Below are 27,934 nucleotides of genomic sequence, written 5' to 3' on the forward strand. Positions count from 1 at the left end.
TTTGCTCCCACATTCCAAAAACGAATTTCTTAGTAGGATATTTGGTCGGTGTAAATTGTCCTGTGATTAGGCTAGGGTTAAATAGGTTCGGCTTGTTGAGCCAGAAAGGCCTGTTCTGTGCTGTAAATCTAAATAAATAAATTGACCTTGCTGTTGCAAATGTATTGTTAGACTAACCATTAATGTAAAATATTGAGAGACTTTAAATACAACCATGTCCTGCCCATTATGTCTTATTATCTGTTGCCAGTTTATTTTTAAATAGAAAAACCATTAGTTGAGTAGAATATGGCTTCCTTTCAATTCCAATTTTCTATTGGTATCATATTGGCAGTTCTTTGAGCATATGATGAAAGGAATGTTTTCACTGATCAATCACCAGAAATGCTTGCAGTGGACAATGTTGCTGAGAGCGGTAACTTGGACACCAAGACCACAGACATTGGAGCAGACTTTAGGCCAAATAGTCTATGGAGTCTGTTCCACCATTTGACCTTTGGCTTATTAATCCTTCTCAACCCCATCCTCCTGCTTTCTCCCTGTAACCTTTGATGGCCTTGCTAATCAATCTTTGCTTTAGATACACCCAATGACTTGAACTTTCACAGCTGTGTGTGGCAATGAAATTCACAGGTTTACCGGCTTCTGGCTAAAGAATTCCCTCCTCAGCTTTGTTCTAAAGAGATATCCTTTAATTATGAGTTTGTGCCCTTTGGTTCTAGATTCTCTCACTACTGGAAACATCCTATTCATGTCTACCCCATCTAGGATTTTCAATTTTTGGTATGTTTCAGTGAGATCCCACCACCCCCACTAATCCTTCTAAACTTGTTAGTACAGACCCAAAGCCATCAAACGCTCCTCGTGTATTAATCTTTTTTATCCTTGGGGTTTTTGTCGTAAATCTCCTCTTTACGCCCTTCAACACCAGCAAATGCTTCCCTAGATGTGGAGCCCAAAACTGCTCACAATACTCCAAATGTGGTCTGATTATCACCTTATAAAGCCTCAGCATCATATCCTTGATTTTATATTTTAGTTCTCTGAAAATGAATGCCAACATTGCATTTGCCTTCCTTACTATTGACTCATCCTACAAGTGAACCTTCAGGAAATCCTGTATGAGGACACCAAAGTCCCTTCCCCACCCCCCCCCCCCCCAGTTTCTGAATTGTCTCCCCATTTAGAAAATAGTCTATTCCCTTATTCCTCATATCAAAGTGCATAACCATACAATCCCCTGCAATGTAATTCCGCCTGCCACTTATTTTCCCATTCTCCCAATTTGTCCAAGTCCTTCTGTAAACACCCTGCTTCCTTAACCTGCCCCTTCACCTATCTTGGTGAGTCTTTCATCAATTTTAATTCAGAAATCACCCAGAAGCATTATCTTGGGTATCCATTGTTGAAGCAGGGTTTGGGAGCAAGTTATTGCATTGTTTAGTTTCTAAATAAACTAGAAAGGGTCAAACTCTGAAACTGCCTAGCCCCTTTCAGAATCGGAACACCCTGTGACGGTTAAAGGGAAAGTTGTGTGTTAAACTGTTGGAATTGTGGGCTCAGTATATGAAATGATTTAAAGATGCATATTGCATGCTTCAGAGAAAGCTTGAAATGAACTTTTAAAGCAAAAAGACAAAACAGGACATTCTCAAAATATCACAGTTTTATTTAGTTCAAATAAATCTATAAACATCTTGTTCAAATTGTACAAGAGCTGGATAAGAGCTCCTTAAAGAGCAGCAAAGAGCTTCCAGTATTTTGCTCAGTATCACCTGCTCAGTGTTAACTTAAAATATGAATACAGAATAAAACACATTTACTAAAATGGAGAGTGCCGAGACTTGTACTCTTAACAGTAAAATTAGTGCAGAAACTGTCAGGAATACAAAATACTTGTTATGCTTAAATAGCATCAATATCACAGTATTTAAAAGGATGCTAAAGCTTATTTTGCTTTTATAGGAAGTTTTTGGTCCTACCACAGAAAAGTTGTACATTTTCCAAAATATATAGCATTTATAACCACTGAGGGCACTTCTGGCCGCTATATTTTTCGCACTACTGTGAGGTTTTGTCAGCAGGGTATCCCTTTGAAGGGGAACACACAGCATAAGGCGTATTCTTAGTAGTTTTACACAAACAAATAGCTTGAAACATTTGTCTATAGTAGTAGGACCTTCATTAGCTGCCTTTGAAACATAGAAATGATGAATCTTGCACACATCCTCATTACTGTACAGATTACCTCCTCAAAGTCACTAGAGTGATTAAACAATTGATAAAGTGAGAAAGAAAACAGCTGTTTAATTTGTTTCTGCCCCCTGATGTTAGGTTATATGCTGGCTAAATGAATTTTCTTAACGTGCTTAGAAAATTCTGTAAATAATAATTACATTATGAGAAATTTCCAAATGCTATGTCAGATTAATTCTCTTTTACTAAAGCTTTGCAGAAGCATTTACTTGAGCATTTTCTGTAGGCCTATAATTACAAATGAATAAAATACTAGTTGAATGTGTCATGCATAGCAAATTAAGACCATTTCAATTGTTAATAAAAAAAAATACAAAGAAATTGCAATTATACGCAATTTGGGCAACAGAATCACAAGTTGCCACTGCAATATTGGCTGAGGAGCTCAAAAGTATTGAGAAGTATTTCTCAAGTTCAGTTTACATCAGAAACCCAGGAGCAGGAGCAGCCCATGTTTCTCCTTTGCCACTTGATGAGATCATGGTCAACATGATCTGTGGTATCCATTCTTTGATAATTGTTATAAATGAGAATGTCAGAATATGTAACAGTAAGTTGTGGGAAACGTATATAGATGTAAGATATGATTTTTTAAAATTATAATCTTGTAATCATTATTGGTAATGCCATTCTGTGAAACAACATTTGTCATTAATTGTAATATTAATGGCCAATAGTAATTTATCAGATTCCCCCCCCCCCCCCGACACTTTTACTGTATAGAACTTTAGATATTTCAATGACGGCTGTTGTCGTTTAATCATCTTCTATGAATATTGTGCGAGCTACAGTTCAGAAAATTTCTAAAACCTCTATTGCAAAGATAAGAATTGCACATTTTATTAAAAGATTTCAAAATGTCAACGGCATTAAATAAATCCAATCGGATTTCAGGACATTGACTCATTAAGTGCATGGTTCATAACATTTTTTGATTAAAGTAGTAGGATTTTCTCCTCTACTCATTTGTTCCAGATACATTTGACTATGAACAAATACAATATTCTACTATTTCCTCTTAAAGGATTTAAATTTAGTTTTAATGCTCGTGAATTTTTGAATTTCGCGCAAATAACTTTAAAATCTCTCTTTGGTTTATTTACTATTGTGAAGATTTGAAACTCTCAGCTTCAACTGGCATGAGATTCTGAAACAACTTGAAACACACAGGCAAAATTAATCGGTAATGTTATAATGTGAATTACGGTGTACAAAAGGTGGATGCTTAATTGACCAGTTAAGGCATGTAGAATATTGGAATATTTTCAAACCATTGGGATCAGGTACTTGGGCGGCACAGAAGCATGACACCCATCGCTTTACAGCGCCAGCAATCATCAAAGAAGGTTCAATTCTTGCCGCTGCCTGTAAGGAATTTGTACATTCTCCCTGTGACTAAGTTTCCACCAGGTGCTCCAGTTTCCTCCCACATTCCAAGGAGGTACAGTCAGGATTAGTGAGATCTGGACAATGCTTTGTTGGCTCCGGAACCATGACAACACTTGCCCAACACAATCCTTGCTGATTTGATGCAAACGATGCATTTCACTGTTTGTTTCAACGAACGTGTGCAAAATAAAGCTAATCTTCTAATCTTGGCTCAAGACAGACTGCATCCTGTAAACTGTGCATTTCTAGCCACTGGGAGGAAGCACTGGATGCGTAGAATAGCAATTAACGATGTTAAGAGCTTGTGGTGAAAAAATATGGATTGGACTTGAGCTCTTTAGCCATTGCATGAAGGATTTACATAATTCTTCAGAAGTTAATTGAATGATTCCAACAAAAATACAAGCCTCAAAAATACATTTTGGGCACATCAAGGATTTCTTTAAAAGTATACAAGGGAGATGATAAAAGAAGTGCAACTGAAAATCCTGCTATCATTTAAGAACTGACTGCACCACTTAAATTCAGAATTTCCTGGGTGTGAGAGTCAAGGAGGCCAGAAGATGCCAAAAGACTGTCATTGCAGTCACAATGAGATATTTTCTGCAATGGCCACAAGATGGGGGTAGCACACTGTATCCTTTTAAAACAGGAGGCAGAAATTTTTGCTCATACTAAACTGCTGGAGAAACCTAGTGTGTCGAGCATCATCTTTGATGGAGGTCGTGGTGGGTTGGAGGGGGAGGGAAGGATGAGGAATGGTCGATGATTAAGGTTGAGGCACTGCACCAGGACTGGTGCAAGATCTCAACCCAAAACCAGCTACTCCCTTCCTCCCACAGATGCTGTTTGACCCCACTGAGTTTCTCCAATCATTTTCGTTTTGCTCCAGATTCCAGCATCTGCAGTCCATCTCGAGGAGATTTTATTAGTCTGTGCTGGAGTTTCAACAAATGAAAGTTTCCATTGTTGGCCAAAGCAGTACAAAAGACAGAACACAAAGTAATTACTGCACAAATGCTATCGCTGATGCAATCAAATGCAATTCTGCACCAGCCTAAAGAATATTGCTTTCAAAGTGGGCACTGGCAATAAAACTGCTCTCCAAATTGAGCTAATTATTGCAAGTTTAGATCACCTTGCATCTTCATGGAAGCTCTGAAGTACTTTTGTGCATGCTTGATAAGCATTAAATATTTAAAGTTCACTAAAACTACTGAGTGCATAATGATATTGCTAGCAAGTGGCTGTTTACCGAAGACTCTTAGTCAAAGCTAAATTACTCACAGGTGGAAAAGAGATTTTATCCCATTTCTGGAGCTACCATTGAACTATACACTCTTACATGTTGCGAGTAATAATTTATAATACAATTTTAAAATGTTCTAAATCATTGCTTACTTGTGCTGGTCTGTGAAGAATTTGCATTCAGCATTCAGACATGTATAGAGAAGAGGTGGGTAAAGGAATACTTTGAGACTACACAATTGTGTCATTGTGGTATGTGGGAAATGTATCAGTTGTAATGAGGGGATGAGGAAGAAAATCTTGGTCATTTAAAGTGGCTTTGCCTCCTATGCATGATGTTCCTGAACCATTATACCCAAAGCTGCTCAGTATCAAAGTCCAAATACCACATTCACCTCGGAAACCGATGCAAAACCCTTATGAACCAGTGGAAACTAGGAAATATTCTAAAAATGTACTGTTGGCTCTGGAAGTTGACATCAATGGATATCCTGCAAAACACAAACTTCCCACCTTCCACATTGTAGGCACAGGTCAGTCGTACTAAAGGTTAAGAAAAAAAATGTACTGGTTCTTTGTTGTTAGCTTAACGTTCTGCATTAAATATTTAGCTGATCATTTTCAACACGGGGATAACTATTCTATGGAAGACATACAAATTTGGCCTAGAGAAGATACTAGAACCCTTGGGATAGAGGTGGATCAGGGGCTTTGTTACTACAGACCCGGCAGTAGAGGATTATTTTCCTGATTTCCTAACAGTCCTGAAATGGATTGTACCAGTTTGAGCAGTTATGTCACTGAATGAATTTATTTTACCCTTGTACATATACAACTTGGTAAAATAAAAATGAATCTATGATTTGGTTAACTCCTATTGTGGCCACTTACTCATCATCCACAGGCTGCAGCGGGGGACAAGGTGAAGGGTTTTCCACCAGCTGTGAACTAGCTGTGCTGGAATCAACATCCTTGCTGTCACCAATCCCCTCGGTAGCCACAGTGATAGTATCTCTGGAGAGATTCTGCATTCCGTACATGGGACTTGCCTCTGCCTCATTTGGTTTAACTGGAGTTGTACTGTTGCTGACAGAAGCTTGTTGGCTGGACCACAGCTTTCCACCGGGGAGTGAATCAGACATCAAATCACATCTGCCTGAATGAGTGTAAAGCAATCTTCCCCGCTGTTGCCTTTCAACGACCGAACTTGCAGGATCAAAGACATAGAGCGTGTTGGGATCCCAGACCAATGTGGGTGGCAATAACTGCTGTTCCACCATGTTTCTACAGCAGATAAACTCTGAGCTGTGAATCTGAAAGAGACGGCAAGTGGTTTATATGTCAATATGAACCACCTATCAATTAGAAACATTTTGTTTGAGACCAATAGATTTTCTCTGCCCCAAGTCAGTTTTATAAACGTTTCTGATTGCACCAGCTCACATTATTTGGTAATATGCAGTTCATGTCACTGGGATGCAGAGCAAAGGGCGACAGGAGTCAACGAGCAATTGACATAAAAATTGAACTTGCAGCATTAACAAGGTAGTTACATTTTTAATTAATAGGAGTCATGCATTAATTGATTGAAATCTCAACTTGATTCACCCCCCCCCCAGTGATATTCTTAACTGTACCCTTTATATATGTTAGTTGGAATGCTTAAATGTAAAATGACATTGCAAACATTGATGGCATCGGATCATTAATTCCTTTGCTTCACTGAATTTCAATGCATTGATATTTTGCTGACCACATTGCATCTAAAAGGCGTTTCCTCTTGATTGTGAAAGGGGCTTGAAATTCAATGTCAATGTTAACGGGAAGCAATCAACTGCTACATTACCTTCTGTTTTGGAGGGAGTCACTGGTACTGAAAATTAGCAGTAAGTGGCTTATTTTTAAATCTCATTTTCAATGAGATCTCTGTTTACCTGTACACGTAGTTAGAAATGTACACAGGAAAAAGTGGCATTCATCAACCCTTCTGTTGTGAGCAGGGCTGAGTGAAGGGGATGTTAGCTGTAGGTGAGCAGAAAGGCAGAGTCTGCCCTTATCTTTTGTTTAGCTGTGTATAATCCTGTTGTACAAGCAAAGATAAACAAGCCAAATGCATCTTCTCCTTATGTATGATGTTTAATTACATTGCTATTACATTCCAGTGTACCTGAATGGAAGAGGTCTAGAATGTAGAAGATGAAAGAGAAAAGGCACTTTAAGACTAAAGTTCAGAATTCAAATTGGTCTGAAGGCAGTAAAAGACTTACTTTATACAGCACAATAATTAAAAAGACTAACATTCGTAATTTAATGAGTAACGAAATGATGCATTGGGACTTAACACATGAGTAGAAAGGCATTTCTCCTTTGGACTTCCTGCTAAACAATCTTTATTGTACATGCGTACGTGTAATGTTGAGACTTGCTCCTACCTGTGTTTTCTTTAGCAGATCAGTTGTAACAGTGAACCAGTCAGGAGTCAATCTTTCTGCTTCCAAGCTGATGATCGCCAAGGCAAGCGTGGAGCCTCTGAACTGCAGTAACTGGTGGCAGGCAGTGCAGTGCTGCAGCTGTCTGGTTAAGAGTGCGGCGTGGAGAGAGGGCTTCATCTGAGGCCACTGCTCAAGGAGATGGGGCTGGCTGGACATCACCATGGCGTGGAACTGGACGATGGAAACAAAGGTTTCAGTTAGACCCTGGGCACAAACAAACAATAGCCTGAATCATCTATTCCCTGGCAATCTGCAAGGCAATTCTAACCAGGTCGTACTCAAGTTTCCAATTGTGTAGAGGACTTCAACCAAATTGCTTCTATGGTTATCAAAAAAATATTGAGATGGAAATCTGAGAATTTGAGTCCTCCACTAAAATCACAAAGGAACCTCCAGTATCCAGTGTGTGAAGAGGTTGCAATGAATAGCTGGCAGTAATGGATTCTGACAGTATCTCTGTACCTTTAGTACTTTACGTGACACACTAATAAATCGGGCGAGGGATTGAAGGCAAGTGCATTCAGAGACACAATGTTGCTATTTTATTCATGAAGGCTAGAAAGCCAAATAAGTATTGAAAGAATGACATCCCATACAAGGTTTTGCCTTGCAAAGAGTTGGGAAGGTAAAAGATCTTGGCAAATAATAGGAAAGTGGATAATGGAGGTTCTGACATTCCTGCTTAATCATTGACAATGACCTGATCTGGGTGCCCAAAATGTGTGGTGGGTAAAATTGGCTCAAGGACGCAAAGACACGCTGTTTGATGTTTCCAATGACGATCTATCATCACTGTATTACATTGCCCAGTGCAGAAGAAGTTATGTCCTGCCCCCTTCCTAGTGCCTCTTCAGACTTTGAAAGTGACAGCATGAACTGCAGCTCCAATCACCATCAACAACTCTTTCACAGTGAACTGTAACCATGCCTATTGCTAGATGTTCTTAGAAACCCGTATCCATGTCGGTAACGCTTCTGCTTCACAGGTACTTGTGGCAATAGCATAAAAATACAAAATCTGAGTTTAAAATGCTCATGCTCTTGTACCAGTCTAAATGTCTCTCACTTCAAACATACTAACTAACAATCTGACATCTCGACTGTCGAATGCTTACTATGTTCAAAAAGTCTGCTGGTGTGGCGGTGTAAAGGTCCCACTGCAATTTCTCCAGTATGATCCTTTCCATCCTCACAACCTCATTGGTAGAACAGCCACTGGCACTCTTCGCCGTGAGGTCCTTTACTAGGAGTGTGACCTATGAAATAATTAATAAATAAGTGCCATTTCTGGACCAAATGTCTTTTTTTTTGAAGATTTTCTTAAGTTTAGTGAACTATCTTGAAGACGTGGTGGCTGTAGAAACTTGCCCTTGATTCAATATTTCTGCTTAACATGCTAAAAAATATTAAATTTAAGAGGCAAGCCAGTAAAACATTGTAGCAGCATGTTATGACTATCACATGGTCTATGATTTTCGATTTTTATACTTGTTTTCAAATATTTTCTCACTTATACAGTCCTCCCTGCAAATCATCAAAAAGTTTTAAAGTTAACGCAAACCAACTGATAGCAAGCAATACTTAGCCGTGTGCCCATGCTCACTTGGGACTCTGCTACTCCAATTATTCCTCATTACAACCTTGCAGAGAATTTCTAAAGATAAACTGACAGTGACCACAGCAGGGCATCGAAGCATCAAGGCAGCATTTGACACCGTGTGACTGAGACATATCGGTACTGAAGAGTCAGGAAAATTACTCCAGAGGCTTTTCAGAAAGGAAGATTCTTGTGGCTTTTTAGAGAGAAATCATCTCACTCATAGTTGTTTTAAACTTCCTCTGGGAAGTACCATAGCATCAACTCTCTAACTGGTTTATCCACTGTAGCTCAGTAAATGGAAGTTTAGCTCAGAGTTTAGGTCTGACGTGGTTTGGGTACTAAAACAATACATGCCAATATTTTATTATTAAGTTTTATTTAGAGATACAGCACAGGAACATGCCCTAAAGGCTCAAAGAGCCTCTGGTGCCCAACTACACCCAAATGACCAATTAACCTACAAACTTGTAAACTGGAGCATCTGTGGAAACACATGTGGTCACGGGGAGAACGTACAAACTGCTTGCAGACAGCAGTGGAATTGAACCCTCTATAATAGTATAGCTAATTCTGTGCCACCATGCTGCCCATCCAAATTTGGGCTCATGTGGTACTGATGTGGGCAAACCTATGCCCAATGTCACTATGAAGTGTTTGGGGGTCACTATTGACTAGAAACAGGATCAGCCAACTGTCATGGTTACCACACTATTGTCTCAATGGGTGTAGCTACAACAGGACTCAAAGGACTCCATCCCATCCAAGACAAGTTTAACTTGATTGGCAGTCCTGCTACAGTGGTCATCCGTTTCCTCAGTCATGCTGTACAATGAACTAGTCAGAGGAATCACAGTTACACCTTGTCGTGGTTTCTCATTGGTAGTTCCCATACTAGCAACATTCACCACAAGGAGGACACCAACAGCTTAAAAAAAAACCAGAAGAACACCATCTTCTATATGTATGGCACTCTTCTCAGCTTGTGTTTAAATGTTGGCATACATTAATCCACTCTAAATAATTCCATTATCTTTGTACCTACATTTACAACTAAACCTATTGATCAGCAATAATGTGCCAAAACTAAAGGACTATAAATGAGATTTATATCAAATCTAAATGCAGAGTTAGTCCGAGGAGAAGAGAACTAAATCAAAAACAATAATCAACAATGTTTGTAGCATATCGTATGCACACAGAAAATAAATAACATCAAGAGTAGTGGCGAAGTAATCATCATCCGGTAATTTGCAGCAAATATGTTTTAAGGAGCACTTCGTTCTCAAAAATCAGATGCAGTGGCCAATTTTCATTTTTTTCACCCCAGACATGGGAATGATATCTGAAGAGTTTTAACATGATTTCAGTCCTATAATTTCACAGTTCTATAGAGGTGCCAATCAGATTTGATGTTCTAAAAATATGCAATACAAGAATTTTATATGTCTGTAACTTGACAGTAGAACATCTAGATGAAACAATGCATACATGCCATAACTAATTAATATGTTACACACAGGTATTGTAACAATACCAAAAAAATAGCTTCAAAACATCAAGAGAAATATTGTATTATGTGAATTGAAGTTAGTATTAAATTGCATGATGGAATATTGCACAATTAGGGGATTTTAGAGCACAGAAAGCACCGGTCAGTCCATTACATTTGTGCCAGCTCATTGCTAACTATAAGAATAAAAAGAAAACCAACCTCATCTTCCTCATTGATTTTGGCTGCGATGAACAAGCTGGAAATGGCAATGCAACGAAGATACTTTGGTTGTGCCTGGACAAATTACATATTGAAAGTATGATGTGATTTAACAACAGTGCCAAATTCTTCATTTATTAAAGAATATGATTTAAGGAAACTTAATTAATAGAAATAACTTGCAGAAAAAAAATTAAATACACCACCATAGGAAAGCTCACCACTTTGAGCCTGCCGTCCTCTGGTCTGCAAAATAGAAATATCTACTAGAGTTTTCAGTCTTTAAACCAATTTTTTTTAATCTAGGCTTTCACTATGCTGAACAAGGGTGTCACATTGGATGGTGGAGGAACTCAAGAGGGTTGGGCAGCCTCTTTGGAAGGGAATAAACAGTCAACATTTTGGATCGTGACTTTTCAGACCTGATAAAATCGGCAGTCTATTTTCCATCATGGATGCTGCCTGTTCTGTTGAGTTCTTGCAGCATCTTGTTTTGCTCCAGATTCCAACATCTGCAGTCTTTGTATGCCTATGTCGCATTGGCTACTTTGCAATCTCCTGGCACCTAATCACACCCAAAGAAAACTTGAATCTTAGAACAATCCCTTCTGCTCCCACCACTTCCAATCCCCTTAGCAAACTGGAATGCAAGCTCCCTAACCTAGCAACCTATCCATTAAGGATAACCAGACTTCTATACCCTCCTGCTAAAATTTCATCCCAAACAATACCTCAATATCTCAATTTCTACCAATTATTATCACCAACATTATCATCTTAACAAACATTAAGTATTCTTATTTACTCTCCATCTCCAAGCATATGCAAACTTCCTTGGCCTTAACAGGTCCTACCTGTTTACTAATTATGCACCAGAAATCATTATTTACTTTTAGAAGGTTCCCATTTACTTTTAGCACCATTCAACTATAATATGCTCTTTGCCAGACCTAACTGTGCTTCATGTCAATTTTCTTGTGATAGCCTGGGTCTCAATTGAAATTGACTTTAGGAGTAAGGACATTAGTTGCCTTCATAGAAGTCGTTGGTGAGGCTGCTTTTGTGGTATTGTGTACAGCTTTGATCACCACAATGAAGCTAAAGAGGATGCAAAAGAGATTTATGAGAATACTGCCTGGACTAGCCGGACAAAGTTATAGGGAGAGGTTGGCCACACTATAGCTTTATTGCCTGGAGTGCAGGAAAATGAGGGACAGCCTCACTGAAGTTTGTAAAATCATGAACAGTACGGATAAGGTGGACACCCATTGTCCCTTTCCCCCCAAGGTTGAGGATTTCAAAACTCAAGGGCACATTATAAGAAGCCAAAGGTTTAAAAGTGGTAACTTCTCAACAGAAATCAGTGAGTACCCGGAACGAGCTGCCAGAGGAAGTGGTAAAGGCAGGCCTGAATGGAGCAGAATTTGTGTGGTGCATCCAAGACAGTTTCTTCACAAAATATTCAGAGAAACCTACTCAGGAAGGAGTAATTCTGGCCCTTCTCTTGGGGAACAAAGTGGGCCAAGTAACTGAAGTGATAGTTGGGGAGAACCATTCTCATAAAGTGGCCACTGAGCGTATCTCAAAAATGAATCACTAAGAATTTCAAGGTTACATGAATGTTATTCTAAATCAGATAGCAAGAAGCTGTACAAAAAAAAACATTCCCAATTTTAATTCAATATAACACCTCTCAAGTATCCTTCCAATTTGTTAAGAGATAACTACTATGCCAAAGTACAAATGAATTATCCACAAATACTGTATCATGGTTACTATCCCACCCCCATCAAAACAATTGACTTTAGGAGTGATTGAATTGCCAAGTCACTCGGCAATCTAGTTGGAAATTCATTGGGATGCTTTACCCTCCAGCAAGTGTAAAATCTAAAGATACCTGTTAACTTGAAGGTGTTAATAGAGGTTAATATAGATGTGCACATTTTACTTCAAGTAAAAAGCCACAAAGGAAATCATAAAAAAGGCAATTTGTCTAAATTAAGTACAACTGGATAAATAACTCTTACCTTTACGGATGCTAAGAGGCGATCAAGAATACTAACAGCAAAAAAGAAGGTCTCAGGGTAATACCCAAACTTGGAGCACAGGTCCCTGAGCCACAGAACGACATTCTCCCGCTGCAGTGGATTTATAGTTGGATCCTGCTTTACAATAAAAGGATAATCATCAAAATAAAAACCCAGAAGACAACAGCATACAATGAAAAATTGCTAAAAAGTATCTTTCAAGAAAGCAATAACTTACTTATATTTTGTAATACAGCGTGATGAATGGCACTGAACATCTCATCTATCAGAGTTACTGATTTCGATTGATGCTGGATTACTGTTTGCTACCAGCCATTGCCAAAAACAGTTTTTTTTATTTAAATATAAAGTTGAGAAAGAACAAGAACCAGCAACATCAAGAGTACCTGGCTGAATATTTATCTGACTGGAGCCAAGACTGCAATCAGGGAGAAGCCTGCACAGGACCAGTGGTATAGCTAGCAGGCTTGCTGCCTCATAACCCTAATGGCCCAGGTTCAATCCTAACTACTGGTGCTCTGGAGTCGAGATCATCTATCTCCCTGTCACCATGTTTCCTCTCAGTGCTCCAGTTTCTTCCAAAGGCGTGTAGTTTAGTGGGGCAACTGGCCTCTCAGTCACCCCTGGTATGCAGGTAAGTGGTAAAGTCAGGAGGGGAAAGGGGGGCTGTTGAGAATTTAGGGAGAATAGGTCAGTGCCAAATTGGTTGCAGAAACAGGAAGGTTTTGCAAGGAAGTGTTAGAATATAACCACAGCCAACTTCCCTTGAGACTGGTGCTGGGAACAAAGCTCACCATCCAGTGAAGGAGGTCATTCATTCCATGCCTGATCTCAGGAAAATTATTTATAAATTATCCTTTAGAAATGTAAAATATAAACTATCAATCAAAAGGCACCTTACAGGGAAAACTGTTCTTTATGACAATTACGTTAAAATATTTTAATTTTCTGCCATAAATAAAAAAGGAAAAGGAATTTAGGTGCCTTAGTTTATCAACAGTGGAAACAAGTAATTGGCATTTTATTCAAGGTACAATAGTGACAAAATTAGTTTATACCTCAATGACCTGATATATAAAATATTTAACAAACTCTTATTCAGGAAACAGGATGTCCCAGATGCTTTCATGGTCACTTCTCTGGTTTTGCTAAAACATTCAACAAAAATAACTCGTGCAGTTCCCCATGAGCTGTCAACGAAAAGTTAACTCTTGGTTTCATTTATGGAATTAACTTTTGAAACTATTGCAATCATTGTTCTCCTTTCACTCATGTACTGAAGAATGACAATAAACAATCTTGAATCTATTTAGGAATAATTACTGCAATGGTGTTGTCTTATCTGGGATTTTCAATTTTTCTAGCCACTGTATTTGTTGTAAAAATATTTTGAGTTATGTACTACTGTTCTTCCATTAAAACATACTACAAAAAAACTACAATTTGTTGCTTGAATTTTTTTCCCCCAACAGAATGAACACACTCACTTAGGTTTTGCCAGCATACAACATCTCACAGTATCTGCTCTTGGTTAGGCTTAACCTTACCCCCTTTAGCTCAAACAACACTGTTTAATGATTTGCTGAAGAAGTTGGTTGATTATATCACAGACCGAGGAGTGGAGCAATTCATTAGTCAGACTGAGGAGGAAAGAGAGATTAGAGAGGGTAAATTCAGTGCCAGATCAGATACAACTAAGAAATATAAGTGTGTGTATGTTTGTAGTAAGAGAAAGAAAACTAAGTGAAATTGTTGCTCTTAAATCTCCATCAACGTTTGGTAATAGTCAATTTTCAATGCCAGAGGGGCTGATTATTAGTAATTAATAATTTCATCATTGAACATACACTTACAATGATAAAATCAACTTGCTAAGAGATTAGTGATCATGCTGAACAGTGTAATATATTCCTGTTTCAAGATGGCACTGCAGGCGCCATTGAGGTCACGCCTCGGCCTTGGTTGTATTTTTCAGGTTTGTAGGGATGGTCTTGAGGACAGAGAGGGGAGTTAGGGGTCAGGTTAGGGTCTAAGCCTCTGCTCTGCGTTCAGAGGCCAGTGATGTGGTCGTGGTCCAGGATCGGACGTCGGGCTGGCAGGCCCAAGTGGTTGAGGACTACTTTCCCACCCCTTCCCCCAAGGTCAGCAAGCTGTTAGTAAGTTCTGGACTCGAAGTTTCGTGCGAGCAGGAGAAACAAGGTCCAATCACTCCCTGGGTATGCAAATCAGTGAGACCGAAGTTTGAGGCCTAGTAGTGCTCAGGGTCCCAACATTGGCAAGTCTGGAGTTCAAGCCTAGTGTTCAATAGAATCAACAGACCCTGGGGCTGATGCCAAAGGATTAATCAGAAGTCTGGAATTTAAGGCCGATAGCCAAATCATTGAGTTTGTGAATCTCTGCGAGGCTGGTGGGGAAGTCAAAGGCCCAACGTCTGCCAAATCTGAGACTGCGGGAGCCTGTCTTAGGGTTGGAAGGCTGTCTATGTGCTTGGGTGTGGGTGGAAGGATGGAAAGGGGCTTGCTTTGCTGTTGTTTTGTTGTGTTCTGTGTTGTTCTGCTGAGCTTTGTGGGCATATTATGTTGGCACCAGAATGTGTGGCATGCCCCAGCACACCGTTAGGTGCGTTAGTTGTTAATGTAAACCAAGCATTTCACGGTATGTTTCAGCGCACATGTGATAAATAAACCTGAATCTTGATCTTGAAACTTCACAATATAAAGTACAGTATGGCCTAAAACTTCGACAACAACTTTGCACTTAACCATCTATCTGCCCCTCAACTGACGTTGCACAACCAGCTGAGAATTTCATACAATTTGTTATTATAGCGAGCTATGTGTGGCTGGACACAGTTTCAAAATTTTAAATAATGAAGAAAATCAAAATTAAAATATAAAGCACTGCTGAGACAAAGTTAGCACCCAACTGGAGCGAAAAGAATTGAGGCATTAGTGAAAGAGGCATGAGAAGCCTCAGAAAGAATCTATTTGGTGCAGCTCAACTGAAAGTGCAAAGGTGCAAATTACAGAAGCCTAATCTTTTAAAAGATTTTGTGCACCAACATCCAGCCTGTCAACTTACAAGCAACATAAGATTTTTAAGAAAATGTGTGTATATGGAATACTTTAACATGGAACATACATTAAGGCCTTTCTGCCTACGATATTGTGCTGACCCTTTTAACCTACTCCAAGATCAGCCTAATCCAACCCTCCCATAAAGCCCTCTATTTTTCTTTCATCCACGTGCCTATCCAAGAGTCTCTTAAATATCCCTAATCTATCTGCCTCTACCATTCGGGACATCACAAAGCATTTGACAGGCGATTAAATGACTTGTGTGTTCACTGTTGTAACTTGAAATCAGGGCAGGCGTACTGGGTGCAGCATGTTCCAATAAAGCAGCAAGTCGGCTGAACACTTAATCCCATTTAGTGATGTTGATTGTGAGATCAACAGAGAACTTCAACATTGCCCTACATTTCAAAGGGAGGTGGGTTCCAGTTAATTGGGACATATTGCGACCAGTATATTTTGGCCCAATTAAGCAGTTGCCAAAGTTTCATGGAAATAGTCAAAAAAAAATAAAGACTAACTACTGCTTGATTGAGTAACAAATTATGTATTTAAATGAAATAGAGAACAAATTAGAACATTATCAATACTACTACAGTGTGATAAAACTACGTATTAGTTCCTAATAGTTTTCAACAGGGGAATTTATATAGTATACGCTGCCGCATTCTGTTGATTGACTGTAAATGAACAAAATCAATATACCCACCTCGTGTAGATAATGGACTGCCTTCATACAATGCTATCAATGATTGCATCCCCCAAATATTCATTTTCAATGTTCAATGCAAGATGATTGTCAATACCTTTGAACTCTTCGTAGTTCCTAACTTGAAGTCAGAAAGTCATTTTATTTTTACTTCTGGCATCCCCAAGCTTCAATGCTTGAATTGTCTTACTGATGATTTCTCACTGATTTTTAGACACAAGCACACGCAACTGATACTATTTAAAAACTCTTCGCTCTAAGCACAGTGTGGTGTCTAATGACCACACAAGTGCACACTTCTGACTCTAGGTAGAAACTGTTCGGCAACTGTCTCCTGCCCCAATTGAGCAGCAGAGTGTCCCAAAAGGGAATTCCGGCTATTCTATTAATTTGTTTTTGTTCTTTAAGGGTTGGTCCTAAATAAGTGGCTGTCCTGATTAACCGACGGCTCAATTAACCTGAATCCACTGTAATGTCAGGAAATTAACCTGTGAGTTACCTCTGGGCAGTATAGATAAGATTTAATCGATGTTAGATTAATTGAGAAATATGTCTCAATTAAAATAATTCTGATTAAATTAAAAATTTTTGTGCCATTTCTTTGGTTAACTGCCAAACATCCTTTCCATTTTAAACCATGAAAAGTTCTTCTAATAAGAGGTGTTTGTTTCTCTGCAACCAGTCTGGTCAGATCTATCATCCAGATTCTAGCATAAAATGGTTTGATTCTCAGTCCACTTTCAGACATACGTGTAAGACACTGGACTTAAAATTTTATAAATAATGAACATTCTGTTGTGAACTTTTTCAATGTCAAAGTAAGGTAAAATTAAAATGGGAAGAATAACCAGAAGATAGTGTTTTAAATAAAGTAAACATATGCCATAAGAGACAAAATTGTAAAAGAATTAAGTTGTATATTTTATTACAGCTGGGCTTCCAATAATAAAGAACTGATCTTAAGTTTGACACAGAAATGCAATAAAATGCATGCTACACACACAAAATGCTCAAGGAACTCAGCAGGCTTGGAAGCAGCCTGGCCTGCTGACTCCCCCCAGCATTTTGTGTGTGTTGCTTGGATTTCCAGCATCTGCAGATTTTTCTCGTTGGTGATTAAAAAAAAGCATGCTACCTGGTAACTGCAAGTCCTGAAAAGAGGCACTTTCCATAATTTGGCCTCCTTGGAGAGTGCAACGTCAAGGAGGAATGCAAGCCGCTGGTCATCCAAGGGCCCAAGACATTTCATGGCACCAACAGGGCAGGCCAGCTTGCCAGGCACAAGTACCTAAGAACAGAGAGACTTTGAAGCAGTCTATGCAAGCGTGAGGTTTTTTTTATAACAAAAGACCACTGTAAGAAAGAGTTCTTAGCTTCTATAGGCCTAAAACCCCAATAGGTTATGACTACATACTGTAGATAGGCAGCTAAACAACTTAAGAAACTTACACATCCAGTGACAGAGAATGTGTTATTATTCAGTGGATCAATTTTGTCTTATTTGACAGTTCAATAACAGCATTTGCTTCATCAGCTATGTATATTCTTTCCTAAATGTAAAGCACTACTGCCCACATTCAGGTCACTTTGTCCCCCAGATTTAGAATCTTGAATAGTTAAATTCTGAATAACAGATTGTTAAGGTCACTAGTTCCATAGCAGAAATGAAGGCTGCCCATCTGGAACATTTCTAATGCATCAACATGATTACTCAGTTTGCCAGCCATGGATATTAATTCAGCAAATTCAGTATCTTTACTGACATGCTGAGTTATCTCAAATCATTTAAATGCATTGGTAAAAGAACTCCAGTATTGCAAAATGAAGTTATCAAGATCAATTGCGTCATCCCTCAATACCTTCTGGTTACAATCCTTGCTTCAGCCTCTTTTTGCATTCTCAGCCCCATGGCCAAAGGGAGTTCCATACAAAACGTGAAATTAACAAGGTGGTTTCAAGAACAGATTCAAGGAAGTATTCAATATCTTCTTAATACAAACACAAGATGGGAGACAAATCCTTTCATTTGCTAAGTACCAAAAGAAAACCATCTTAAACACTCTGTAGATTCATAAGATTAATCGGGGGGAATGATAAGTTTGCCCTGTGCAGAGAGATTGCTGCACTTACTAAATCAGGAATTCACTGAAATTTCTGAGACGGTTTTTACATTGTCGTTCCAAAGAGGCTGCTTTGTCTATCTTGAGTCGTATGCTAAGAAGCAGTGTCTTGTGACAAAGGGTTTGTCACCCACAACTGAGACGAGCAAAAGTTTATACATTTAGTTATAATCGTAGCTCAGTCGCTGAGTGAATTAAAGACAGAGATGTTGTGTTTCAACCACTTTCCCCAAAAACCCCGAGTCCTTTAATATAGTTTGGGGACAGGATCAGCCAATATTTTACTGAATGACAAAGCAGGAGAATGGATTCACTGCCACTCCCCGTTCTGACGTGTCTCCAGATCACATTAGGTATTTGCACAATGGCATTTCTCTCTTTAAATAGTTGAGATGCAGCTGCTCCACTGGCAAGCTACGGAGATGAATGCCACAGCAAGCGTGACCCGAAGCTTCCAGTTAGGTTATTTTCATTCTTAGCTTCACTCCTCCCTAATCTACCACTCCCCTCCCCTCCCCCACCACGCTGTCTCTCTAACCTCAAACACTTAAATAAATTTCAAAGACCACCTCACCTTTCAATTCCACGTACAACAATTTCATAATTCGGCCTTTGTTCTAAGTTTTTTCGACCAGCAGCTGTAGGTAATTACTTTAACATTTAATGCTTTCTTCACGGAGTGTTTGTTCCTTTACCTGTCCCATTGCTATCCCATTTTATCCTGCCTTGTTATCCCTTTCAGTTATCCCACCCTCTTTCTCATATTACAAGCCTTTCATTCTTCTTCCATCCTGGTTTCCCCATTTCTGCAATCTCCTATTTTTTTTTTGGCAAACTCTTCCTGCCCAGCAGCTGTCCCCAACCTCCAGCCCCTTCCCCCACGTTGCTCTCTGCCTCTTTATCCTTCTGTTGCTCCCTCTGTCTCCCTCCATCTTATCCTTCTTGTGATCCCTCGAGTGGAGTATGATGCAAATTTGTGGATTCCCTTAATGGAGCACGCCTGCGCGTGACTTTGTTTAACGTGCATGGGTAGCCACCACACAGTCCTTGACAGATCAGGGTCAGGGGTCAGGGTCCAGAGGCATGGAATGCAAGACGACTGGGGACCCCTCACTGCTGCAGCCTTCCTCCATCGTCACTGCCTTTGTGATGTGTCATCACCTCCGCTAGCTCCACCATTGTGGTCTTAGCCGGATCGCTCTTCCCCCCCTTGACCTCACACTATTGGTGACCTATCCAGGGGTAAGCATCAGATGCCTAAACTGTCTCGGGATCTCAGGAACTCACAAGCCCCTCCACCACGATAAGGTGATGAACCTCGGTGCAGCTGCTTCCATCTTTCATTCACTTGCTACCATCTCCCAACCCCACAACCACCCCATATCCCCCAAGCTGGTGTGACCCACCTAACATCTTTCATCCCTCCTCAGTCCTCCGGTCACATCAACTCCAATCCCACCTCTCCCCTTTTAATCTTTATTCTGGCCACCTCCCCTGTCACTCTCAGTCCCAAGGCAGGGCTTCAACCGAAAACACTGACAATTCCTTTCCCCCCAGTGCTGCTCAGCCCCCTGAGATTCTCCAACAACTGTTCGCTGCTAGGCACTCTCTGTATTTGCTTCTGTACACTCTAATGAAAAATGGTCACCTTGACACATTTTCTCTCTACAATGCCTGAGCTGCTGAGTGTGTCCGGCTTTTTCTGTTTTACTTCAGGATCTTCAGCGTGCACAGTACATTGATTCTGTCAGAAATAGGCAGCTGGATGGCAGTGAAGACCAGGCTACTAAAATGTACAGATAAAAGTCATTCCAGCCTGCTTGTTAAAGACCCATTCAAGGAGGAAGAAATCGGGGTGGTCCATGAGCCAGTCCTCATCATGGGCTTGGAGGAGGAGAGGGTCAGTACCTTTAAATTCCTGGGCATTAGCATCTCAGAGGATCTCTCCTGGGATCAGAACGCCAGTGTCATCTCACAGAAGGCACAGCAGCACCTCTACTTTTTGTAGAAGTTTGCGCAGACTCAGCATGTCATCCAAAACTTCTGACACACTCCTACAGATGCACTGTGCAGTATATCCTGCCTGGTATGGAAACAATAATATCCAAGAATAGAAAAGCCTACAAAGTTGGTGGATACAACCCAGTTCACCTCAGGAAAAGCCTTCTTCCACCATTCAGCATATCAACAAAAGCGCTACCACAAAAAAAGCAGGATCCATCATCAAAGGCCCCTTTCATCCATGCTCCCTTCTCACTGCTACCATCAAGGAGGAGGTACAGCAGCTTAGGTTCCAAACTACCAGGTTTCATGAACAGTTATTGATCTTCAACCATCAGCCTCCTGAAGCAACCTGGACAACTTCTCTACCCACAACATTGAACTGATCACAGAAAACAACCCATGGACTCACGTTCAAAGACTCAGCGAGTCATGTTCTTAGTATTATTTATCATATTTAATTTTTTTTGTATTTGCATAGTTTGTCTTCTTCTGCATACTGGTTACTTTTCAGTCTTTGTGTGTACATTTTCATTGATTCTATTGTACTTCTTTGTTCTACCGTGAATGCCTGCAAGAAAATGAACCTACATGTACTTCAACAAAAAAAAATTACTTGGAACTTTGAAGTGGTGTGTTCTACATTTCAAAATATCTTTCTTCATGAATATATATGACATAAGCAAAATGTTTCAACAGCCTGGCAGCTGCTGGTAATGGCTTACTATGCACTTCCGCTAATAGGGCTGAATTGCCTGTTGCAAAGAAAACTAACAAGAAATAGCTACAGTTTTTGTGAATTCCTTCACAACCCCACATCCACCACAAAAATCAGCTGATAAATCTTTACTTCACAATTTCTGCAACACCTGAAAAATATTGCACCATCAGCCATTGTGGTTGGGAAATTTCCACATAGCTATTTCATCGTTTACTTTTAATTTACATAAAATAATAATTAGTTATGGTTTAAGTAAAAGAAATTACTAAGAAAATATTTTAATTTGAGTGTTAAAAAGAATAGGACCATAATGGGCTAAATAGGCCTAGCTTAAGTAGGGATCTCGGTCAGCGTGAACCAGTTGGGTCAAAATGCTTGTTTCAATTCTGTATGACTCTAGGACCCCATATTGCCTTAATACAAGTTTTCACATGGGCAGAATTTATATATATTTGCATATCCATGCTTCCTGAAAATGTTTATTACTTTTCCCCAATGTACAGTAAGTTTTCTGGGTACATTTTTGATAACATCAAAACCACAGTCACTTCTTGATATACCAGATCCTCAATGCAACATATAAACAGGCTATGAACTCATAACATATTTGAGAGCAAGTTCAAAGCCTATTCTTTTCTTTGCATGATCATTGCCATTTTCACAAGAAAATGTTTTGGGACCACACAGGAGGATCACCAATGGAAAAAAAAATCCTAATATTCCATACTGTTTGTGTAGACTTGCACTTCATTTCCTGACCCATTCAGTTGCTCTGAAAACATCTCAACACTTTCTCTGTCTTGCTCTTCAGAATCTTGCATGCTCACCCATCATTCTTCTAAAATGCCAAAGTATACACATCCGTGAATCCACAAGACATAGAAGCAGAATTAGGCCATTTGGCTCATCCATCTATCATAGCTAATTTATCATCCGTCTTAATCCCAACCCCTGCCTTCTCCCCATAATTTCTGACCCCCTTACTAATCATGAACCTATCAACCTCCTCTTTAAATATACACAATGACTTGGCCTCCACAGCTGTCTGTGGCAATGAATTCTATAGATTCACCTCCCTCTGGCTAAATAAAATTTTCCTCAGCTCTATTCTAAAGGGACAACCTTGCATTCTGAGGCTGTGCCCTCTGGTCCCAACTCTCCCACTACTGGAAACATCCTCTCCGAGTTCACTCTGTCTGGGCCTTTCAATATTCAATAGCCTTCACTCTTCTGAACTTCAGCGAGTCAAGGCTCAGAACCATCAAATACTCCTCATGCATTGCCTCTTTTATTCCTGGGATCATTCTCATGAACTTCCTCTGGATCCTCTCCAATGCCAACACATCTTAGATAAGAGGCCCAAAACTGTTCACAACACTTCAAACGCAGTTGGACCAATGCTTTATAAAGCCTCAGCATTGCATTTAACTGTTCTGCCTCTATTGATTGGTCAGAAGTCTCACCTCAGGCAGTACCCAAGTGAACCTCTCTTGGATTGCTAACTTTAAACTGTTATCAACATCCCAAATGAAGCCAAGAAATTAGAACTCGTATGGCTAACTTTCCAAGACACTCACCCCAACTAAATTCCCCAGTAACTCTGGCTCATCCACTTCTGTCAATATTATTTGGATACAACTATGAACTTCCCCAAACTTCTCCAAAAACCAGGCATTTTGCAAAACCATGCCCAAGTATTTTCAAAAAAATGAGAATCATAATAAGATCATGAAATATGGGTAATTCTCTAGGATTTTTTGATAAAGTCATAGTGTTCAATTTACCATCAATTCCCTTAAATGTTCTAAACTACCCTTGAATATTCTCTGAGTGGAAGAAAATTAAATAACCAACGGTAAAAATAATGAGATAAATGGGAAACAGTGGTCCTGTCTCTAGATGTAAAATGTTAGTTACAAAAGTGCTCTCATCAGCTGTCTTTTAAAGATCTCTTAAGCGTTTACACAACTAAGCATGCTTCTGCATTTCTTTTTAAATCCCCATCAGATGACGGAGGAGGAGGCGGCAGCTGCTCACAGGAACAGCTAACTTCATTAAGATTCGTAACTCTTGCCCATCTTCACTACTGACATACAGGTAGCAGCACAGCAGATGTAGCTAGTAGGAAGGATATGGTCTACAAATCAGAGCTCTCTGATTAAGGACTGCCTCCACAGGCTGTGGAGATTATTTCCATTAGCAGAGTTCACTCTACTGACAATTTGAAAGGAGGCTACCTCACACATTCAAGGCAGTGGACAGGCTCCTCACTACAAACCATCCTGTGTATCAGCAGAAGTGGAGAGCATGTCTTTAGCAACACTCAACTAAACTCCTAAAACCTATGAAGGGCAGGACATGAAGAACAGACTTCAGAGATGCAAACACACACCAGATATCCAAAGCTCTTCCAGTGAGAAGTGAGACCGAATTCTTTGTTTGCCTCATTCTAACCCCTCAAGTCCTTTATCCACCTCATCAACTAAGTCTCGCCTTTCTACTCTTTCTCCATTGACCTCCGATTCCAACCATACCCCCTCCGTCATGAACATGAATGCCTAGTTTTTGTTTTAAAGCTATTATTCCATTCGAGCGCCTCATCCTTCATTTTGCATCCACAGGTCAATTTCACTGCCCATATCAGTTCTCTTCATCTGCAGATATAATTCCAACTGGTTCGATGATATCTGTGGTCAAGTTAAGTACTCATGCATATTAAAAATACTTTCAGGGACGATCCAAAGTAAAGCCCACCTAAAAACTGTTTGTACAAAATCATGTTCACAGAGGTACAGTTATGGGTGGTAAATAGGGTGAATCGTATAGAAACCCAGCTCAGGCTCACATCCCCATTCACATGCAAAAAAAGGATGGCATTACTGATAGATGATCTTTAAGAAGTTTATTCCTTTGAACAAGGAGATTGTAGGGTGGCCTTATAGAGGTGCATCAAATTACAATGGGTTAAAGGCACACGTTCTTCTACCCAGGGAGGGGGAAACTAAAAATCAGAGGGCACAGGTTAAAGGTGGGAGGTGAAAGATTTAAAAGGCACGTGAAGGCAACTTGTTCACACAGAGGATAGTGCATGCATGGAATGAGCTGCTGGAGAAATTGGTTGAGGCAGGTACAATAGAAACATTTAAAAGACATTTAGATAAGCACACGGATAGGAGGTATAAGGGAGACAAAGACCTCAAGCAGGTAAATGGCATTACCTTGATGTGCACCATGGGGAACATGGACATGTTGGCCAGAAGGGCCCACTTCCACGCTGTAATACCTTGACTCTGTAACTGTGGTTCAACTTAATATAGTCCTGTTCGCACCAAAATCAATGAAAGGGGCAAAGCCAGGCTAACATACCTATACAGATCGATCTGTTTAGGTCGCTACAACTCAAGTTCACTCGCAGGGTAAATTTTTCAAAATGTACCCATCGCCTAGTGAGAAGAATCAGCATGAGACACAAGAAAATAGGAGATGGAGACAATCTGATCCTCCAGCCTGCCTCACCATCATGTCCACAACTGAAATGCTCCAGGCCTGAACTCCTCCTCTGGCTAGATGCCCAAAGCCCCCACTTCCTTAATCTTTCAAAAATTTATTTCCCTCCATTTTAAACAGTTGTAATGATCGAGCCTCCACAACCTTCAAAGGTAAAGAATTCCACAGGTGAACCACACACTGAGAAAAAAAATCTAAATGTCTGGCCCCATAAACACCTTCTATGTTCACGATTCTTGTAGGACTGAAAACATCTCAACTTCTACCCTGGCACGTCTCCTCAGGATCTGGCACGATCAATAAGGTCACCCCTTATTCTTCCATAGTCTAACCTGCTCAGCCCCTCTCGATGGGACCACCGTGTCATCCCAGGTGGTTGACTCCCCGGCGAATCTCTTCTGGACTCGATCAATATCCCGATGGAGCTAAGAAATTAAAACTCCTGCGGATGACTTTCCAAGCCTCTCACTCCAAATTAAATTGTCCAGTAATTGTGGCTCCTCTACTTCCGTCAACATTATCGGAAGTTACGTACAAGTAGAACTGTAGATTTCCCCAACTTTACCAATTTTTGTAAAACAAAAAAAATATTTCTGTACTCGCTCTCCAGATCACAGAGCGTTTCTTCGGAAGTTTTTTTTTGGGCAACAAAGCGCTATTGGGAGAGCTGAAATAAACTACGAAAATGAGCGTTTTAAGAGAATGACGCAAGCTACTCTGTCCCTATCGCTGCCACCTTACAATGTCTTGGTTGCAACCGAGAATAAGGAAACGAAATGCAAACAGTGTAACTCCTTGTTTACGGAGTACACATAAGACCAACTGATTGGAAAAAGTGGAACATTTTGTGCGAGTGAGAGAGAGAAGATTTCCTCAAGTAAATTACGTACGTAGTAGATTTACTTGTGTGGCGACGGGGACTGCGTCTTAAAAAATATAAACAACCGTAATAAAGTTTCCCCAAAGATACTGAAGGAAGTGTGAAGAAACCTCTAGTCTGTGAAGAGCTCGGTTTAGGCAAATATGCTCAACATATCCCGACCCTACTTCTATCCCCCTGCAGTATTAAAAAAACTATTCAAGCATCTTTACAACCAATAGAATATATACAGATAACAATATTCTGGTATACTAGCAAGAACCAAGTAAGTTGTTTTACTAGCTGTTTCATTAATGTAATGGAATATTTAAATCGTGTAATAAACAAAATACAGTCCTGAACACATTCAGAGACACAAATACAGCCAGTGAAGGGGCGCTGAGGACCCCTTGACCACTACTGACTCCTCTTTCTCTGTGAGGGGTGGAGTTATGATCGGGCGATAGGAAACTTCGCTTACTGACCTGTTTCCCAAGACGATGCGGTCTGTGTCTCTGCCCTGCTCAAATCCATCAGTTCGGCATCTTTGTTCTTCTGTTTAGATTTTTCCAAAACAAAGGGAAATCGGACCCGTCCCCGCGGCGATAAACTCCGACTGTGGGTTAGAAAGAGGGAATAATATTTCCCCCAAAAAGGCGAGCATCGTCCGGGCGCGTTTAGAAGTAACAGCCAAAGAGAAATAACATGCACAGAAGACTAAAAGCGCTCAGAGTTCAATGCAATCGATAGAAGCAAAAAACCGCCCTTTGTTACGGTGGAATCGGGAGTTGGAGCCCGTTTAAAACCTTCGGCTCCTCCTCGTTTCTTCACGTAAGCGGTTACGTGCGGACTTTCACATCGGAACACTAGGCTCAGCCAGCGATCCATTTTGTTAGATTCGGGACGTGGACACTATTTCATGTTAAGGACATCTAGTTGTATTTTAATTCGCCTCCTTGGTTAACTATTAATCAATAGAAAATATTAAATTACGATTCTGTGAAAAATCAATTGCTGTATCCAGAATGCGATGCGGTTACTTCGAACAAGCAAAATGTCGCTTAAGTTTTTTTTGCAGTCTCACTTGTTTCTAATGAACCTTGATTGTTAAGCATGAGATCGGGATCAGATTTTTTTCCCCTCAAACTTACAATATGTCAGTGTTAAAATAAAACTGTCTTTGTTTAAATTAGTTTCCCGGCCATTAATGATATTGGTTTTATAATCAATTCGCTGTGCTGATTTCAAATATACATAGAACATAGAATAGTATAGCACAGTACAGGCCCTTCGGCCCACAATGTTGTGCCGACCCTCAAACCCTGCCTCCCATATAAGCCCCCACCTTAGATTCCTCCATATACCTGTTTAGTAGTCTCTTAAACTTCACTAGTGTATCTGCCTCCACCACTGACTCAGGCAGTGCATTCCACGCACCAAGCACTCTCTGAGTAAAAAACCTTCCTCTAATATCCCCCTTGAACTTCCCACCCCTTACCTTAAAGCCATGTCCTCTTGTATTGAGCAGTGGTGCCCTGGGGAAGAGGCGCTGGCTATCCACTCTATCTATTCCTCTTATTACCTTGTACACCTCTATCATGTCTCCTCTCATCCTCCTTCTCTCCAAAGAGTAAAGCCCTAGCTCCCTTAATCTCTGACTATAATGCATACTTTCTAAACCAGGCAGCATCCTGGTAAATCTCCTCTGTACCCTTTCCAATGCTTCCACATCCTTCCTATAGTGAGGTGACCAGAACTGGACACAGTACTCCAAGTGTGGCCTAACCAGAGTTTTATAGAGCTGCATCATTACATCGCGACTCTTAAACTCTATCCCTCGACTTATGAAAGCTAACACCCCATAAGCTTTCTTAACTACCCTATCCACCTGTGAGGCAACCTTCAGGATCTGTGGACATGTACCCTGAGATCCCTCTGCTCCTCCACACTACCAAGTATCCTGCCATTTACTTTGTACCTGCCTTGGAGTTTGTCCTTCCAAAGTGTACCACCTCACACTTCTCCGGGTTGAACTCCATCTGCCACTTCTCAGCCCACTTCTGCATCCCATCAATGTCTCTCTGCAATCTTTGACAATCCTCTACACTATCTACAACACCACCAACCTTTGTGTCATCTGCAAACTTGCCAACCCACCCTTCTACCCCCACATCCAGGTCGTTAATAAAAATCACGAAA

General features: G+C 40.2%; 1 protein-coding gene across 3 annotated transcripts; it reads right to left on the bottom strand.

The window, feature by feature from the left end:
• Positions 1-1,655: 1,655 nt before the first annotated feature.
• On the bottom strand, positions 1,656-26,568 carry LOC134349216 (cyclin-I-like). 3 transcript variants are annotated; one of them, XM_063053207.1, is made up of 7 exons: positions 26,221-26,568; positions 17,663-17,815; positions 12,724-12,861; positions 10,697-10,771; positions 8,501-8,641; positions 7,326-7,556; positions 1,656-6,206 (listed from the first exon to the last, which is right to left on the bottom strand). In XM_063053207.1, exons 2-7 carry the CDS (start codon positions 17,774-17,776, stop codon positions 5,781-5,783), a joined length of 1,125 nt encoding a protein of 374 aa, XP_062909277.1. In that variant the 5' UTR covers positions 17,777-17,815; positions 26,221-26,568; the 3' UTR covers positions 1,656-5,780. The 3 variants fall into 3 exon arrangements, with proteins under 3 accessions (XP_062909277.1, XP_062909279.1, XP_062909278.1); XM_063053209.1 differs by having other exon boundaries at positions 12,724-12,858; positions 26,221-26,567; XM_063053208.1 differs by lacking the exon at positions 26,221-26,568 and adding an exon at positions 25,209-25,344.
• Between the last annotated feature and the right edge of the window lie 1,366 nt (positions 26,569-27,934).

Source organism: Mobula hypostoma, chromosome 7 (assembly GCF_963921235.1).
Source record: "Mobula hypostoma chromosome 7, sMobHyp1.1, whole genome shotgun sequence".
NCBI lineage: Eukaryota > Metazoa > Chordata > Chondrichthyes > Myliobatiformes > Myliobatidae > Mobula > Mobula hypostoma.